The following is a 17588-nucleotide window of genomic DNA, read 5'->3' as shown; positions in this document are numbered from 1 at the left end:
AATAGCCAAGGTATGAAAACTGAAGTGTTCAAAAGCAGGTAAGTGGATTGTAAAGTTTTGCTATAGATACACAATGAGATACTACTCAGCTATATAAAAAGATAAGCTCTTGTCATGGATGGAATTGGAAGCAATCATGCTAAGTGAAATAAGTCAGAAAGAAAGACAAACAATGGTTAGTGTCATTATATATGGAATATAGAGAAAGATAACAGAACAAAATGTAATGAAACAAACCAAATCAATAACACTAAAAATAAGACTGTAGAAATGAGACTTGGGTGGGATGGGGGGGTTCAAGAGAAAAATGAAGAGGGATACAATGTACGATGCTGATGGATGGTGGTTGTCTTGGTGATAGGTGTAGTGTGGTAACATACACAAAGGCTGTGATCCTTTAGCTCTAAATCATAAAGGTATAAACCAGTGTTAATCAATTTTTAAAAAAAGTGAATACAATTTTAAAAAGGAAAACTTCAGTTTTCATACAATGTTTTACAAATGTTTTGACTAAGGAATCTCTCTCATCAATAAGTTAAGTAATATACTTTGAGAAATTAAAAGAACACAAAAATACACAACATAGTTTGAAAGCAGGAAGGTTAAGGGTTGGGGAGAGAATAAATTAGCCCACATAAAGGAAAACACTTGAAGTTACTGACCAGATTATTGACATCTTGGTTCTCAATGTACTTTGGCAGTCCTAAATATGGACTACATGCAAATCAAATAGGAGTAATTTTTAATCCAGAGGATGATTAAACGATTGGTTGACCTTTTCCCCCTAAGAAATTAGTTTTGGTTCATTTCAAATTATGTCAGGAGTGCTGACTGACAAGGACAACTGTTTTCCTCACTTTGAAATATTTCCAGAATTTGAAACAAACAGCAAAGCATTACATCATCTATATAGTTTCTGGAAATAAAAATTTGCCTCCTACGGAATAAGTTTGAAAAGTGTGGAAGTAAACTTATAAAGTAAAGCAAGGTGGCATAATGAAAAGATGGGTCAGATGGAACAGTTTTATTTTTATTAATTTAATTTTCCTGAGGTCTATAGCATAGTATATGACTTATAGCATGATATGTTTCAGATGTACAGCTTTGTATTTTAACATGTGTATGCACTATATTACAATCACTACTGAAAGTCTTGTTTCTATCCCCAGCCATAAAATTGCCCACCTTTCACCCTTTTTACTTATCCTCATTCCCCTTTTCCTTTGGTACCCACCTTTCTGTTGTCAAGAATATCAGGGCTTTAGTTTTTGTAGTTTATCTTCATTCATTACTTAGCTGTTTGTCTAGACAACTTTTAAATCCTGATTTAGCTGTGTGACTTTGGACAAGTGACAACATCTCTGAGCCTCTGTTTTCATATTGTCCATGTAAAAATATGTCAATTGCTAGATTATGTAAGCATTGGAAATCGTGTATCTTTATCATGCATTATTACCTTGTCATTTTGAAAATGTAGACTATTTGAGCTTAACATTCCATAAATGTCTAATTAATAAAAGCTATTTGTATTATTTCAAATAGCAGAAAATAACTGATAATGTAAGGCACAGTATACTCACTTGCTTCCAATATGATACATTTTTCTAATATTATAAATACTCCTATTATCTTAATAGTATAAGCATAACCTGGATTTCAGAATTATTGCCATATTCAAATCTCAACTTTCTTACTTGCTCTCTGTATGACCTTAAACAAACCACAGTGGCCACACATTGCCTCAATTTTCTAATCTACAGAATAGGGACAGTTGCAATTCTTGTGAGAGTTCAAAGAAACAATGCTCAGTGTTTTGATATAGTTAAAACTCATTGCTTTTCATTATTGTAAACATCAACACCTCTCACTGCTTTATAAAATATTTATATTTGGAAACTGGACTCCATAGTGTTACACAAAACAATGATTGGACGTGAGACTAATTATTTCAGCATGTTCTTTCCCTTCATTTGTTGCCTTTGGCTTTCCTTTGCTTTGCCTAACAGCTTTTAGAATCTCCACTGTCATTTGAACTTCTCATTGCAGCCAGTCTACACTGGCTAAGACTAAATGGTTTCCCATGTACTCGTAGGTAAAGGTTCACATTAGTTTGACAATTCCCACAGCAACACCATCTTGGCTTGACACAATTTATCGTTACCATCTTCTTCATTGATTCTAATTATTTTCTCCTTTATTGAATTTGTGGGGAAGAGCTTCAAATTCAAATCTATTTGTCTCTAAAGTCCATTTTCTTTTCACAACTCCACAGTAATAATAAGAACAAACTCATTAATAATAAACACTAACATTTATTGGATATTTACTAGGTACAGGAACCATGCTAAATTATTTATCTGCATTATCTTATTTAATCTTAACAGTAAACCTATCAGGGGTAGACCTCATTGTTACAAAGGAGGAAATAAAGTCCCACGGGATGAAGTAACCTGCTCAAAGACACACAAGCTAGATGGTCAAGCCAAGATTCAAAGTCATGGTGGCTGACCCAAGAACCCACATCTCTACCCACTTTGTGTTACTGTTACAAGTTCAGATTATTTTTGCCCTTTAGTTATTAGACTAATGCAATTTATAGCAACACAATGATAAACCTAAAACTTGTGGCTTTTTTGGTTTCTAAATAAAAATAGCATCATTATCAGTGTGACAAGAGAATTGGGACGATCCATTCATGTATTGAAAGCACAGGAAATGCTGGTGAAAATGACCAGAGTCAGGGCTTGAATGTAAGCATACCCTGGCGGACTTGATCCATCTTTGAGAGGGCTGCTGGGATGGATGAAATCTCACTGGTGGGCTTCATTCTGTTTTTTTCTGACAAGAGAATTTGAAACAACCTATACATTTTTCTTTAATTACAAGTCCTTCTTCAACTTTAGGTTCAAATCAATACTGTCTGGGTCTCCCTGGTGGCAGAGGCAACAAGTATCAAGCTATCAAGTGATCCTATTGACAGCTGCTATGGCTTGAGTTCGATCCCCAGGTAGGGGGCTTACCTGAATGGCACAGCAGAACTCTGCTTCTCCCCTCAACAGTGTCTTTCAGTTAGTCCACCTGTTCTGCCCCGCACTCTGTCTCTGGTGAACCATTTCACTGCCCCCCTCCAACTCTAACCTACACTCCAATTCTTGTGTGCACAAATACATAAAAATAAATCTTTTTTTTTTTTTAAAAAACAACAAAATCCATACTATCCAAGAATATCTCCTTATTCAAAACCCTCTGGTATCACTTCCACTACTGTGGAACACTCAAGTTAACACTCATTTCTATGGTCGTGACTGTAAACCAAGAATTGCTTATGAAATAGGGGGACAACTGGACCCTCCCCAAGTATAAGTTTTGGTCTGGGCCCTAGTGATGTCTAGAAAAGAGGAAATGATTACACAAGAAGGAACTAGAGAGAGCTCAAGGTAGAATCAAGCCTGAAGCTCACTCCCCTCACATCAAAACATCATGTAGATAATTTAAAAATTATCTATCTGCCAGGGCACTGCTAGGGTCAGGAATAAAGGGCCTGAGAGTAAAAGGGAAAATGACCATCTGCAGGACAAATAGGAGAATGTTTTCTCCTACCTTCTTCCATGGGGAAGAATTCCTTTGACCTTTATATCCTCCTCCCCAGTCCAATAATCAAGGAAGTTACCTACACTCTGGGGCTATGTAGAGATGCAGCATACATATGTGTGGGGAGGCATGAGAAAGTGTTTTGTGGAGTTCCAGGAAAATTGTCTGGAAGTAGAACCATGGTTGAGACCAGAATAGCAATATGAAAGCCTTTTCCTCCCATCCTGACACATATCGTCAGCATGGGAGACACATAATGACTTTCATCACCTCCTTGTCGAGAGCAGATGACCGAGTAATCCTGATGTCCTACGTGTAAGTAGCCAGTAACATATGCAGTAACATATGCAGGCAATACAAATGGCACAAATACATAAACTTCAAGTTAAAACCTAGGTGAGCAAAAATTATTATTTTTTATATACCAGAACTTTGTTTCTTTTGAAAGTTTCCTTTCTCTTAGTGGAATCAAGTTTTCATTCCTTACCCAGGATCACGTGTAACTTTCAAGAGAGGCCAGTGGAAGTGTCAAAGTATTGACTGGGATGGGAATGAGTGAAAGAAGAGAGCAAAGTTGTCTGTCCTGATTAACTTCTACCAATGCCGATATCAGCTGAAATGTCCCTTATAGTCTGAGAGTTCCTGGCTCACAGGTACTTGTAAGTGACCTCTGATCCTTCTATTATCCCCGAAATAAACAATACAAGTCATCTCTTATGTGAGGTTCTGCTTTCAGAGGGAACTAAGATAAGAAAGACCTTTACAAATTTTTTTTCAGTATTGAGGCGTATAATACTGGCTCTGTTTTTGTACTCTAAGTGCAAATAGACACGATTTGAAAGAGGTGGTGTTGGTAGCGGAATGAACAAGCAGAACTTTTTGTTAGTGAGTTTTGTTGACAGAGTAAGGCTGTACAACAAGCTAGGCCAATATATAGTGTTTTGCAGTACATAATTATTCTCATTCTCATAAATTGCCAAGGTGACAAGCTCAGTTTATTTAGATTGCATTCATTTGGACAGTTCTATTTCATGCTGTGAGTTGGCCAAATTTGTTTCTAGAATCTGGATTTGGTTTAGATCCACTCTGTAGACATTTGCTGTAGACACTGGGCTGAAGTAGTAACAGCTCGTGTAGGCATACTCTTCTCATAGCACTAGGTCACTGAAGGCAACAGTCAAGCCAAATTGGGCAAGCACATTTAAAAGCCTGCTTGCATTGTGTCTGTCAATATTCCATTGACTGAAGCAAATTACATGGTCAAGCTCAACATCAATGACCCAGGCAAGTATCCTCTGTCCAAGGAGTAGAAGTAGAGTAATTATCATCATCATCATCATGTGCTATAGTCTTGCAAAATTATGAGGTAATAAGGACAACATATCTCCTTCTTAGGGTTTATTATTTAAAAAAAAACAACATTTATTTGTTTATGCACAAAAGACCTGGGTTGCAGGCCAGAGGTGTGGGGGACTGGGAGCAGGGAGAGGATTCACCAGAGACAGTGTGGGGAGCAGAACAGGTGAACCTAATGTAATATACTGCTGAGGGGAGCAGCAGGTGAGACAAGAGAGGTCCGCTGCACCATGTGGGTCAGCTCCCTGGCCAGGGGTTAAACTCATGCTGCAGTAGCTGACGATAGCTTCAGAGTGCTGATATTTAACCCCTTGCACCACGGAGGAGGCCCCTCTCCTTAAGGCCTCCTCCTTGGGCTTTAAATTTGCATTTAGCAATTAATGTTTAATGGGACATGTGCATTTGTGTTTGTATTTCTAACCTACACATGGTTAAGCCGATCACTACTGAGTGAGTGTTCACAAGAAAACAGAGACATATTTTCAGCCCTTGTAATGGAAAGGCTTAGAAGATGGCTGGAATAATTATGACTTAAGAGAAAGCAATTGAGTAGGGAGGGAAGTCAATGTCCCTGAGTAGGAAGATCAGATTCTGAATAGGTGCAAGGAAATTTCAGGGGTTGATGTCTGAGTGGTATAGAAAAGTGCACCTGAGCAAGGGGTGGATCAAAGTTGGGGGTTGAGGGGCCCTGGGCAGAATTTAATGCTTAAGTGTTATACTTTGTCCCATGAGCAAAGGCATGGTGAATAATTACAAATAAGTCATCTCACATGTATTAAGTTCCCTTAGTTTTTGCTCTTTTTCCTTAATACTTCAGTGAAGGCTCAGGCTCACAGTTTGTGTGTTATCAAGAAAGTGGGAGACTGGTCTATAAAGTAAAATGAAATATGCATCTTCAAGTTGGTTCTTAAACTATTTCCTTGAAATCCCATTTTGCTAAAAAGAAATTAGTGTTTTAATGTGAGCCAACATTTTTTTGTACTGTCCATTTGGGAAATGTAATAACTGAGAAAGAAAGAAAGATACTGCTTTTGTTGGAAACATGAGCTTTTTTCTTTTTGACTTAGTGAGAAACCATTTATTTTTTTTATTTATAAGCATATTTTACATACTCTGATTAATACATCATATGTATACAATGTGGAAATGCCCTTAAGAATGCTGACTACACATGAGAAACTCAGCTACACATTGTATTAGGCTATTAGACAAATGGCACTAAAATCACAACACATACATATTACACTTGTTTTTCACTGACAGAGGATCATGCCTTTCAAAAATATTTTATTGGACGAAACTTTCTTATTTTCAGGAAAATTTTGGTTTTTTAATATAATTTATTATGCCTTTTAAAATGCTGTCGATAAAAGCATTGGTACATTATAAATACCTGTAAAGAAAATATAGTTTAAAATTCCAAGGGAAATATTATATAAGTTTCCTCTTTTACATTTTCACAAAAATCCACACAGGCACTAAGAAAGACTGACAAAAATAATTTATATCTGAACAAATACTCCAAGTTGGAAACATCCAAACATGATTTCATTGAAGTATTAAAGCTTCTCTGGTGTGACCCTCTGGCTAGCATCCAATGAATTGGTTGGGGTTTTAACCAGGAAAAATATTGTTAATGATGAAAAAGAAAGCTTCATACTCTAGCACTGGATTAGAAGTGAAGAATGGATTAGTTTTCAATTATTACCATTTATTGGTTTCTCTGGGCTTTAGTTTTGTTCTTTTTTTTTTTTTTCAGTTGAAAATGTATCTAATACCTCAAAGATCCTTTTTAGTTGAAAATGTATCTAATACCTCAAAGATGCTTTTTGATATGATGCAATTTGAAAAATTATATCCAATACTTTATATATCAAATACCACACCAAACTTCAAGGACACAGTGCAATTACAATTCCATTAAGGAGAACATCCTCTAATCATCACAGGTATTACCTTGGAAACCCCCTCATTCTTCCTAAATTCAAATTGTAGAATTGGGGGTGAAAGTAGAATAGGGGTAAACATGGCCACCTGCAATTCAAACCCAAGTAAGTGATTGACTAGTGTTTTCTTCCTGGTCCAGTTCAGTGCCATGTGTGGGCTGATGAAGTTCAAATGTCTTGGCAGGATTGCAGACAGCACATTCCAATAGGCAATTAGAAGTTTTAAGAGCAGATATAGAATAGGAGGTTGGGGTTGATAGCTAGTGAATTAGTATAATGTGCATATGTAGGTGAGGTAAGATTAAATGAACACATCAAACTGGATTTCAGATGGACTTTCAAAATACCATTTTGGGTTTATCAATTAATTAGATCATGGGAAATACTCATCATTATTATTATAGGGTCCTGCCTGAAAGGAGTTGTGGAATTTTTCTCCTAATGCATTTATGCATTTTACCTGCCCATTGAGCACAGGAACGCGAACAATCTGATGCCAGTGGAATGCTGACAAGTGTGGTGGCAGCTGGGAGCCGTGTGAGCAGGGGCCACAGGACCTAGCATTAAGTTGAACTGGGCTGCGGCTCTTCTGCTCCAGCCAGCTGTTACCAGGGGGAAAGATGTGTCTGGGAGCTGGGTTTTATATGAAATCATGTGTGTTCAGCAATCACTCATATTTATAAACATTTCACATGCCAAATAAACTCTACCTGAGGCACAAAGTCAGCCTGTGAGCTGCCAGCTTGTATCCTCTGAATTCAAGCTTGGGAGAAATTAATTGGGTGACAATTTGATGCTATCAGCTATAAGGCAGAGAAGGGTCTCTAGTGTCTGGGAATGAACCCAATTTCAAAGACCTAGAAAAAGCTGTTCTAATAAATACAATTTCAAAATACCTCTAATTGATTCTCATTGTGATGAATATTTTCCTGTCATTATATTGGTTTTCTGTTATGAGTGATTTCTTGTTAGGATTATTTAGAAAAAAAAAAAAATGTGGCTAGGAATTTGCCACAAGTTCCAAATGAAGGTTTGTTCTATGGGTAGAAATAGTATTTATTTTGTTGCTGAGAAACCTTTAGATGGAGAGGAGGGTGAAGAAGGCCAGCACACAGCCTGAGTCACTCTTACCTTTAAGTCTGTGGAGGCCTGTGTAGGGCACTCTGGATAGAGTGTTCTAGAATTATTCAAAGCTGATATCACATATTTCCAGGTCTGGTTTGTAATTATACCAGCAATCTTTCTCCTCAGTTAACCAGACAGTCATCCGTTTGGTTAATGAGTGGTGCTTTGGAGTAGAAAGATCTAGAATATAATTCTAATTATGACTCTTTCATTAGACTTTCTAAACCTTGGCATCAAAATTCTACTATCCACATGGCAAAGATAGGGGCCAAGATAGGAACAGTTTTGCTCTCTCCTCTTTTCAGATTACTTTTCAAATTAACTCACTGCCCAGGTTGCACCTTTCCTTTTGAGAAATTAAACAGGGGGTGCCTAGAAAGGGTTCTAACGTGGTATGAGGACCATGTGTGAACTGTGGTTGCAGAAAGAACAAACCATTTTACTTGTGCAGGCAGGGAAGACACATTTTGAAAGAGCTATAATCAGTTTAGGAAGATGGATTTACTACTTCAGCTTGTCCCTTTTGAATGTTCTTGGGGAGAAAATGAAAATTACTACAAAGGATTTTATAAGCATAAGAATCAGTGACAAAAACAACTACACCAGATACAGGCAAAATCTAAGGGGAAGGAAGAAGCATGACTATTTCCAACTCAGGCCGTACACTGATTTTAATTTTCCTCCCTTAGAATGTCCACCAGCGCCTGCAGCAGCCGGTCGTCTCTGTGCTTGTAAGGTTTTGTGTTATAGAAAACATCAACGTAGTCGTTGTACAGATTGTCCTCAGAGTCTTTAAGCTGGGAAGGTTGGTTCAGCTTTTCCAGAGCTTCATAGAAATTTTCGTAAGGAATGTTGAGCTTTGCACTTGGAAACTTCTTTGGTGATTGTCTTGGGGATGCGTTTTTGCTGAAAGCACTTTGTAGAAGCCGTAGCATGGCCTCGGAGGGTGCGCCCTCTGCCACATCACCCCTTCTGCCCTCCACATTGCCGAAGGTGGGGCTTTCTGATGTCGGGGGCTTCTCATTCAAGATCTCTTGTGTGGGTTGTTCCTAAAGCACAGAATGCCACCGGCAAAGAGAAGAAGGCTTGTTATTTTGGGCCAGGCAGGCCTATAACCTTTTCTGAAGAGGCTGAGAAGTAGAGAAAGCACAGGCTTGGAGTCACACTAACTCTGGTTTCATTTTTCCCACTTACTGATATACTCTTGCTTTCTTTTTAATCTCCTGAACTTTATCTGTCAAATGGAAATCAGAATACCTCCATTTCTGATGGGTTTGAGGGCTGAATGAGATGCTGACAAATTAAGTGTATGTACACTTACCCAACCCTTTCATGTCAGTAAAATTCATGTGAGAGTTTTAATAATTTTTAATTCATAAATTTTAATTTCTAAATTCTGAATTCTGGGTAAAAGGATACATTTTTTGAAGTAGGATTTTACCCTGTGAAAATAAACAGCTTACCATTCCTACTCACTTCCCTCTCCATCCATGGTTTAGAAAAGAGCTCATATTAAATATTTAATGACTCATAGAGTAGGTAGCCACAGTGCCATCATATGGGAGACATTTCTTAGGCTCCCTCCATCAGGAGCTTTCCTTTCCGTTGGACCTGGAGGCCCAGCGGGCTTGGTGGCTGGGTACTGGGGCAGGTAGAAAAACAGGCATTGGAAAGATTAGAGAATCAGCTCCTTGTGAACATTGTGGAACTGTTTCATCATTTTGACAATCAAAGGTTCCTATGCATGCCTATAAGAAATCTCTAAGGAGTAAAATACCCACAAGATGTCTCCCTCAATGGAATGTGAAGATGCCTGACATGCATCATGCAGGTGAGGAGCCAGGGTTGGGGAACTGCTTTCCAACATATGAATGGAGCTAAAAATCTAAGTCCAGGCTTCCACACAACTAGTGTACAGTATTTATTCAGTTTCTGAATAAATTATTCAGTTTCCTGAATAAATACTGTTTCCTTCAAAACATAAGGCACTAGCCAGACTTCAGTGAAGGCCATTTGTGAAATTCTGTTAGCCACTGTGTTGCATGCTGAGGGGACTGAGATTTTTTTTTAAATTGTTTTTTACCCACTGTTTGATAAGGGGGAAGCTGTAAGTCTCAGAAGACTGAGACACAGGCTGATTTTGGCTGTCCTCTGAAATTTTCTGAGAGAAGCTGGGATTCTGTAAGTCTGTGGCTTGGAGTTTCCAAGAAACTCCTTTATTAAGGAGGTAGTAAAGAGGTTGACAGGATTTGGTCACTTAGCATTGGTTTTCTTTCTGTAAAATGGACATAATACTAGCTATCTTTTCTTGATTGCTGGTTAAATGAGGCAATGTAAAGATGCTTAAAAGCAAAGTCAGTTCATGAGTTATATATATATATTATCATGTAAAACTGCAGTTCTCTTTATAATTTAATTCACTTTAGGGAATTTAATAATTTTGAATCCATTAACTTTAATATTAAATTCTCAATAAAAAATTTTGAAAAATAATGGGGATTCATCCTATAGAAAATAAAGTTAACCCTTTCCCTGTGCTTCTTCCCCACTCATGTTTGACTCACTCACTGTCAGACCTTTAAGTGCAGCTTCCCTCATTGCATTGTCTATTATATTTCAGAATAGAGCATGCCGAAAAGAATAGAGCCACACAGACCTCCCCTGAATCCACCATCTTCTCCACACCTCTTCTGTCATTCTGAACAGTATTATAGGATGTATATACACGAGGCTGTTTCATGTGCTCGGGCTGAGTAGACGTCCCATGCAAAATCAGCTTCCAGTTCACAATCCTGCCTTCATTTTGCATTCTTCCAGACTGATAAATAAACATAATCTTAGTGTATAGTTGAATAATAGTAAACAAACTCAAGACATCTAAAAAAGATTTCATAAAACTTAATTTAAAAATTCTGTGTATTCCACGGGTATAGCTCTCTGTCTTAAGTAAATCACTGAATTCACTCTTACTATGAAAATTGATAGTGTAATGGATGGACCTTGAAAGAATTATGGTAAGTGACATAAGTCAGACTGAATAAGATAAATACCAAATGATCTCAAGCATACAGAGAGGATAAAGACACAAACAAAACGAAACAAAAACAAACTCCTAGATACAGAGAACACATTAGCAATTAACAGAAGGGGGATGGGGCCGGTGAAGTAGATAAAGAGAGTCAGTTCTGGGGTGAGGAATGGAAATCAGACTTTTTGGTGGTGTTCATGAGCTAGTGTACATATATGTTGAATTACAAAGCTTTCCATCAGAAACCTATACAACATAATGAGCTAATTTTACTTCAGTACAATTTTTTAAAGTATTTACATATTCAAGGAATTAAAAACCAATCAACAGCTTCATTTAGTTAAAAAAGCAGAATTCTCTGTATGAATCTCTTTTTCTATATTGGTGTGTTCTTGAAAAGTTGACTTTTCTTCCTTAGACAGAGTTATATTTGCCAATTATCCATTTCTAGAAACATTCCACTGTGGGCCCTCCCCAGGGCCTCAACAAATTAAAGCACAGCATTATAAAGCTATCTGCAGCCACTGTAGCACAAATCCGATCCCCAGCCAAGGAGGTGACCCACATAGGTGACCCCATCTCTTCTGCTGGTCCCCTCAGCAGTGTGTTTCAGTCAATCCGCCTGTTCTGCTCCCTACTCTGTCTCTAATGAATCTTCTCACCCCCATACCTCTGTCCTATACCCCAGTTCTTATATGCCTAAATAAATATAATTTTTTAAACACATTCCATTGGGATAAAACATCATCCTCCATGGTGTAGTATAAGTAGCCTTCAACATTAATCAATTCTTAAAACCTGTATATTGTGGGAATGGTAGTAATTTTCAGAGGCCCAATAATTACATTAAAAGTAATGTACTAAAGTATAAAATACAAAAAAAACACAAAAAAACAAAAAACAAAAAACAACACCTAAAAGTGTAAAATCAGATTTTTGGATTTGTTATAAAGTGTTCCATCTTGGAAAACAGATTTTCTGAGTTTCCTGATGGTGAAATTGAGCTAAAGAATGAAGGTCAAGTTCACATAGGATGATCTATTAAGAACATTTCCTTCTTATTTGAGAACAGGAATTTTTACAACTTCCGTTTCCAAGTTACAGTATTGGTAGGAGAAAGTTATTCTCAGAGAAAAAATGAATAACTGCTTATAGAATTTGTCTTCATTTAATTGACATCTTCAAGGTAATCATTTAAAATAATTTCTTTGTAAAAATTATCTAAACATTTTAATAAGGTGCTGATAAGTGCTGATACTGACAACACTTCTATTTTGAGAGAATTCAAACCCCAAACACTATTCATTTACACATTCTCCTCAGAAAATGCTGGATATATGATGCAGAATTAACTAATTTAGGTGTATTTATTTGAGTTTTTGCTCAGATATTTTTGTGTGTGACTGTGTTACTGGTTTAGAAAGATATCAAAGAGGAATAGTAAACAGAGTGAGAGAGGTATGAGAAATACTTTTTAGTTTGTTTCATAACTGAAACAAAAGAGTCAAATAAAAGATCTATCTAATAAGAAACCTACTCAAAATACTCACTGTAGAAAATATTTGTAAGAGTTACATCATATGACCCCAGCCAAGTGTCAAGGCAAAGCTGGTCTAGCATTTAACTACCCTTGTGAACACACTGATTGTGAGTCATGGGTCAGCTACCTTTAGACATAGGAACACTTAGGTTTGTCCCATAATCTCTCATACTGAGTAACAACACATCTTTTCTTTCTTTGTCTAGCATGGTTGCTGCCTAACCTTTTGGTTATTTGCTTGTAATCATTTTGCCTACTGGGCAAGGCTTGAAACAGGGCACCTTTTCCCTAGTCCTGCAAAGGCATGATTAAAATTCCTTAAGACCTTCATTAATGATGATATCAACCTCAAAAGTATTTCAAAGTGTGTGAAAGTGAGCTGCATTTCTATATCCTTTCATTCATACTTACCATATCTGTTATTTGCAAAGTCCAGGTACCTATGGGATTTTCTCCCCACGTGTGCACAGACATGAAGTCCCAATTCTTAAAGCCATTAGGAGATGTATCCCGCTCTCTTTCAGCCAACAGTATGGTGCTGGTTCCTATGTTCATGCAACATATATAAATTGATGAATTGCCTTAACAGGTCTGATAGTAGGATACATCTTTAGTGTCTAATAACTGAGAATGAAAGCTGGGAGAGATTAGCTGCTTTCTTTTCTTTTTTTTAGTATAAGGTCAGGATTGAGACATTCACAAACAACAAAAAAATGTTTTTATACACATTGCCTGCCATATAATAAATTCTCTAAAGGGGAGGGAAGAAGTAAAATAATTTCTCAATACATATTATGGAAAAGTGAAGAATGTATGACTATATTGATTAAGGTTTATTTGAGTAAAGAGAACTCAGGCTATATTAAAATTCAAATTATTTTAAAGAAGAGAGTCAAACATCTAAAATATATTCAGTGAAAAAAGTCATTTGCATTATAACAGGAAATCATAAAAATGCATAAAGTGCTTGAGTTTGTAGTCAGTATAAACATTAAAAATGTCATTAATTTAATATCTCTTGTCATATAAAAACTAGTAGTAAGAGAAATTTAAATTTTCAAATCCAAGCTCTCTATAGAGTAGTAAATAATATTTAAGTAAAAGAAGAATTCCACTAATGTTTCATGACTATTCCAACATATCTAGAAAGGAACTCCAAAATTAACAAGTGTTTACTCTAAACCTCTATGGAGTTTACAGAGATAGCTCAACTATTCAAAGAAACTGAACTTAGTCAGTTGAATTCTACTAAATCATGACAGAATGTTGGGATAGCATTTCCTGGTTAGATTGTGGTTTATGGCCTAAAAACTTGTCCCCATTCACATCTCATTTGGATTAATATCTTTTGGCAAAGGCCAAATATCACATTATATAGTCTTAATCATATTATTATGAGAAATTTGTTATTCGTCTCAACTGTTTTTCATGGACTATAATTTCAAACTTTTCAACTGATTCATTGAATGTGAAGTGGATATATGTCAAAGTTGTTAACTGGTAATCAGAATAACTTCCACTTATGTATGACCTGAGATAACTGAATGACACATCAGTGACCTGGAACATTAAACACAATTTGAAAACCTGTAATTCTGGAATAGACCTCTTTCTCTACTTATCTGTGAATCAGTGTAAATGAGAAGGGAAAAAATCTGAAATAAAGAAAAATTTAAAATAGATATAACTTAAAATCTGAAAATAGCTATCAGGAGACTTATTTCTATAAACAAGCAAAACAGCTATTGATTGGAAATCATTCAATTTGTAAACAAATGGCTTAGAAGAAATTTTCATGGCTTAAAATGAATTTACCAGCAGCAGAAGTGAGTGTTACATGGAGGTCTCCTCTTCGGGAATATTCGATTGTTGCTTCAAATTGCACGTGTTCCAGGGACTTGATAGCATTTTCCTGTCCTTCACAAGCTCTTGTTGGGATTTCAATGATAACTTCTCCATTGGCTTTCAGGGCTCTAAACTCATGAAAGAATCATTTTATTCAAGTACATATACATCAGTGTTAGCCACATAATGAAATTGTTGTCTCCCTTCTATTATGAGTAGAACCTAATGGCAGATTAGATATACATTAATTTTAATGCATAGAAAATAACAAAGGATGGTTTTTACTGAATAGAAAACCAATTCTACATTTTTATGGAAATATAAAAGGCCATAAGTAGTCAAACCAATCCTAAGAAAGAACAAAGCTAGAGGTGTCACACTATCAAAACAGTATGATGATGACACAAAGACAGATACTACATGGACCAAAAAATTCATGCATATATAGTTAACTGATTTTTGACAATGGTGCCAAGAATAATCTAATGTGAAAGGGCAGTATCTTCAACAAATGGTGGAAAACTGGATATCCACATGTAAAATAATGAAAGTGAGCCCTTATCTAGCCCATGCATGAAAATCAACACAAAATGGTTGGAACTTAAACCTAAGACCCCAAACTGCAAAATGTGAAGGAAAACTTTATAACATTGAAGCAAAGATTTATTGGCAATGACTTTATGAATATTACACTACAAACTCAGGCAACAAAGCAAAAATAATCCAGTGAAGATTTATCAAGCTACAAATATTCTACATAAAAAGACGCAATCAACAAATAAAAATGGACAAATTATTTATACAGTGGGAGAAAATATTTATAAATTATAATGTTACAAGGAGTTAATCTCCAATATATATAAGGTATTCTTGTAACAATAGCAAAAATATTCAAATAGTAATTTGAAAAAGAAGACTCTCTTAATAAGTGGTTTTATTTTCCTAATGCATACCCCAAAGCCTCAACCTTTAGATATTTTGTGTGAGTGGCTTTTCTGTATTAGCAGAAATCAACAAAATGAAATTGTACCAGATCCTGCTTTTGCGGTGGGTCAGGAGTTCCTATATAAAAATAGTATAATAAAGGATGCTTCATGGAAGAGAAGCCATCCATCTCATAGCATCATGGCATGAAGTGACGTTCTTCTGAAATAGGGCTTGGATAATGATTAGCAAGTACTCCATTTCACAATTCTGACTGCATTATTATTAACCTGTTAACATCTATCTTGGGTGAATCATTGACAATAATTAAATTGGAAATGATGTTTGTTAGTGATATATAAAACAAGGTACACTTTAACTTTAATACTATTTAGTGAATAGACAGAGAGGAAGATTGAATATGCCAGTGTGATTGTGTGTCTTTGATCTCTCAGTGATTCCCCGTGGACCCAGGGAGAACACTGGCAAATGCCATCTCCACCTATTTCAGAAAGGTGGACGAGAAGAGTGACAAATACTATAATCAGGTGGTGCTATGGCACATATTTGTTTCATATGGCTGAAGACACTTACCTGGGCTCAAAGGCATTGTCCTTTACAACACATTCTTTCTTTTCAGGAACGCTACTCCAGGTTCTGGGGTCAGCTAAATCCACCAGAGCTTTGGCATTCAGCAATCCAAATCCAAATCGACTATTCACCATCAAGCCTGCTCCATTCTTTTTCCATCCAGGATTATTGGCCAATGGGTCATACTCAGAGGTCCAGACAACCAAGTGCTGCATATCTCGCCATGTGAGATTTGGACTAGAGGGGAAGTGACCCAAAAAATCATTCAGGAACAAAATAGAGTTTCCTTGAAAAAGCAAGGGCTAAAAACAAGCCTCTCCATTCAACGATTAAAATGTATCACTTGTATGTACTTACTTTACTCTAGTCTATATGACTATAGATTTGTCTTTTCAGTCAGAATTCAAAACACAAGACTTCTCCCCATATCATACATGTTAAGTTTTTAATATGATTAAAATAGAGTACTCAGCATTGTAAAAGAATATGATTTATTCCTGAATTTAGCTGGAGCAAAATTAAACATGACAAAACTTCCTTTGTGTCTTCCAGTCTTCTGTTGTTCATTAACTGCCTTGGCATTTTCAGCATCATGAACCCTTCCTTCTTAGATTGGCAATTATGTTTGTTAATGGTATATAAAACAAAGTGTACTTTAACCTTAATGCTATATAGTAAGTGTAAAGACATATACTGGCAAACTATTCTTACAGATGCTTGTTTCTTTTAGTTATGTATCAAAAAGTGTCAAGAAATTTAGTTACTTTAGCTCACAATTACAAGATATGGTACTGAATACTGTGTGAATATGCAAGGAGGTGGTTCTTGTCTTTAAGAAGCTTACAATCCAGTAAAAGAATTAAGTCTCTTTTATAACCAACATATACCAGTTAATTGTGGGCATAATGTATTGTGGGAAAAGAAAGAATTCTTTGAGGCTGCAAAGTTCTAGAAAGACTTTGCTGGGAGGAAATAATTGAGTTGGAATTTGATGTGTAGGTAGAAGATCAAGAAGTAGAAATGGATAAAAGGGTCCAGAACAAGGGGGCAAAATCTCAGAGGGTGGGCAGGAAGTATAGGGATTGACCTGAGTATAATGAATGGTCCAAGTTTCTGGAGCAGTAAGAGGTGACCAGGAACATTGAGCTAGATGGTCAGGATTTTGAACGAGAGCAAAAGCAGCTGATGTTGACTCTTTGGGCAGGAAGGGATGATCTAGGATTTTCTGAACTAGTACATGAATGGTATCACTGGAAGTCTTGGTGAGATTAATATACCAGAAATATAAAGATAAGAAGGTCTGCAGAGGATTGCTGGGTCTTTATAATGAAGATACATACTTTTCTTATGACCCTTGTTAAAATTTCAGTTCTCCCTGTGAGCTCCTGAGCTTTATCATCCTGTTACACCTTTCCTGCATTTGTTTAGTGTATTATTAATGTCTGTCTCACCTGCAAGCATTAGCCATGAGAAGGACTAAGCTTTTTATCTATCTTGTTCTGTCATATTTACCAAGTACTCAGAAGAATATCAGGCACAGGTACATGCTGTGTAAATACTAGTTGGGTGAATGGTGGAACATACCTAAGTATTAACTAGCCCCAGATATAATTTTAAAACTTTGTGCTATTAGCCATTAGGT

The 17588-nt window shown here is 36.4% G+C and overlaps 1 protein-coding gene across 1 annotated transcript in view; it reads right to left on the bottom strand.

The window, feature by feature from the left end:
- Positions 1-6692: 6692 nt before the first annotated feature.
- PCSK1 (proprotein convertase subtilisin/kexin type 1) overlaps positions 6693-17588 on the bottom strand; it is a 38852-nt gene continuing 27956 nt past the window's right edge. The window contains exons 9-13 of the mRNA XM_004678422.2: positions 15950-16183; positions 14402-14559; positions 12998-13131; positions 10675-10836; positions 6693-9067 (exon numbers count right to left, since the gene is read on the bottom strand). Of these exons, the coding sequence (XP_004678479.1) occupies positions 8690-9067; positions 10675-10836; positions 12998-13131; positions 14402-14559; positions 15950-16183 (1066 nt within the window). The 3' untranslated portion in view covers positions 6693-8689. The remainder of the gene's footprint in view (positions 9068-10674; positions 10837-12997; positions 13132-14401; positions 14560-15949; positions 16184-17588) is intronic.

The sequence above is a fragment of the Condylura cristata genome, unplaced genomic scaffold, assembly GCF_000260355.1.
Source record: "Condylura cristata isolate star-nosed mole 26May11 unplaced genomic scaffold, ConCri1.0 scaffold00007, whole genome shotgun sequence".
In the NCBI taxonomy this organism is placed as follows: Eukaryota; Metazoa; Chordata; class Mammalia; order Eulipotyphla; family Talpidae; genus Condylura; species Condylura cristata.
This window is presented reverse-complemented; position numbering and strand designations above follow the sequence as displayed.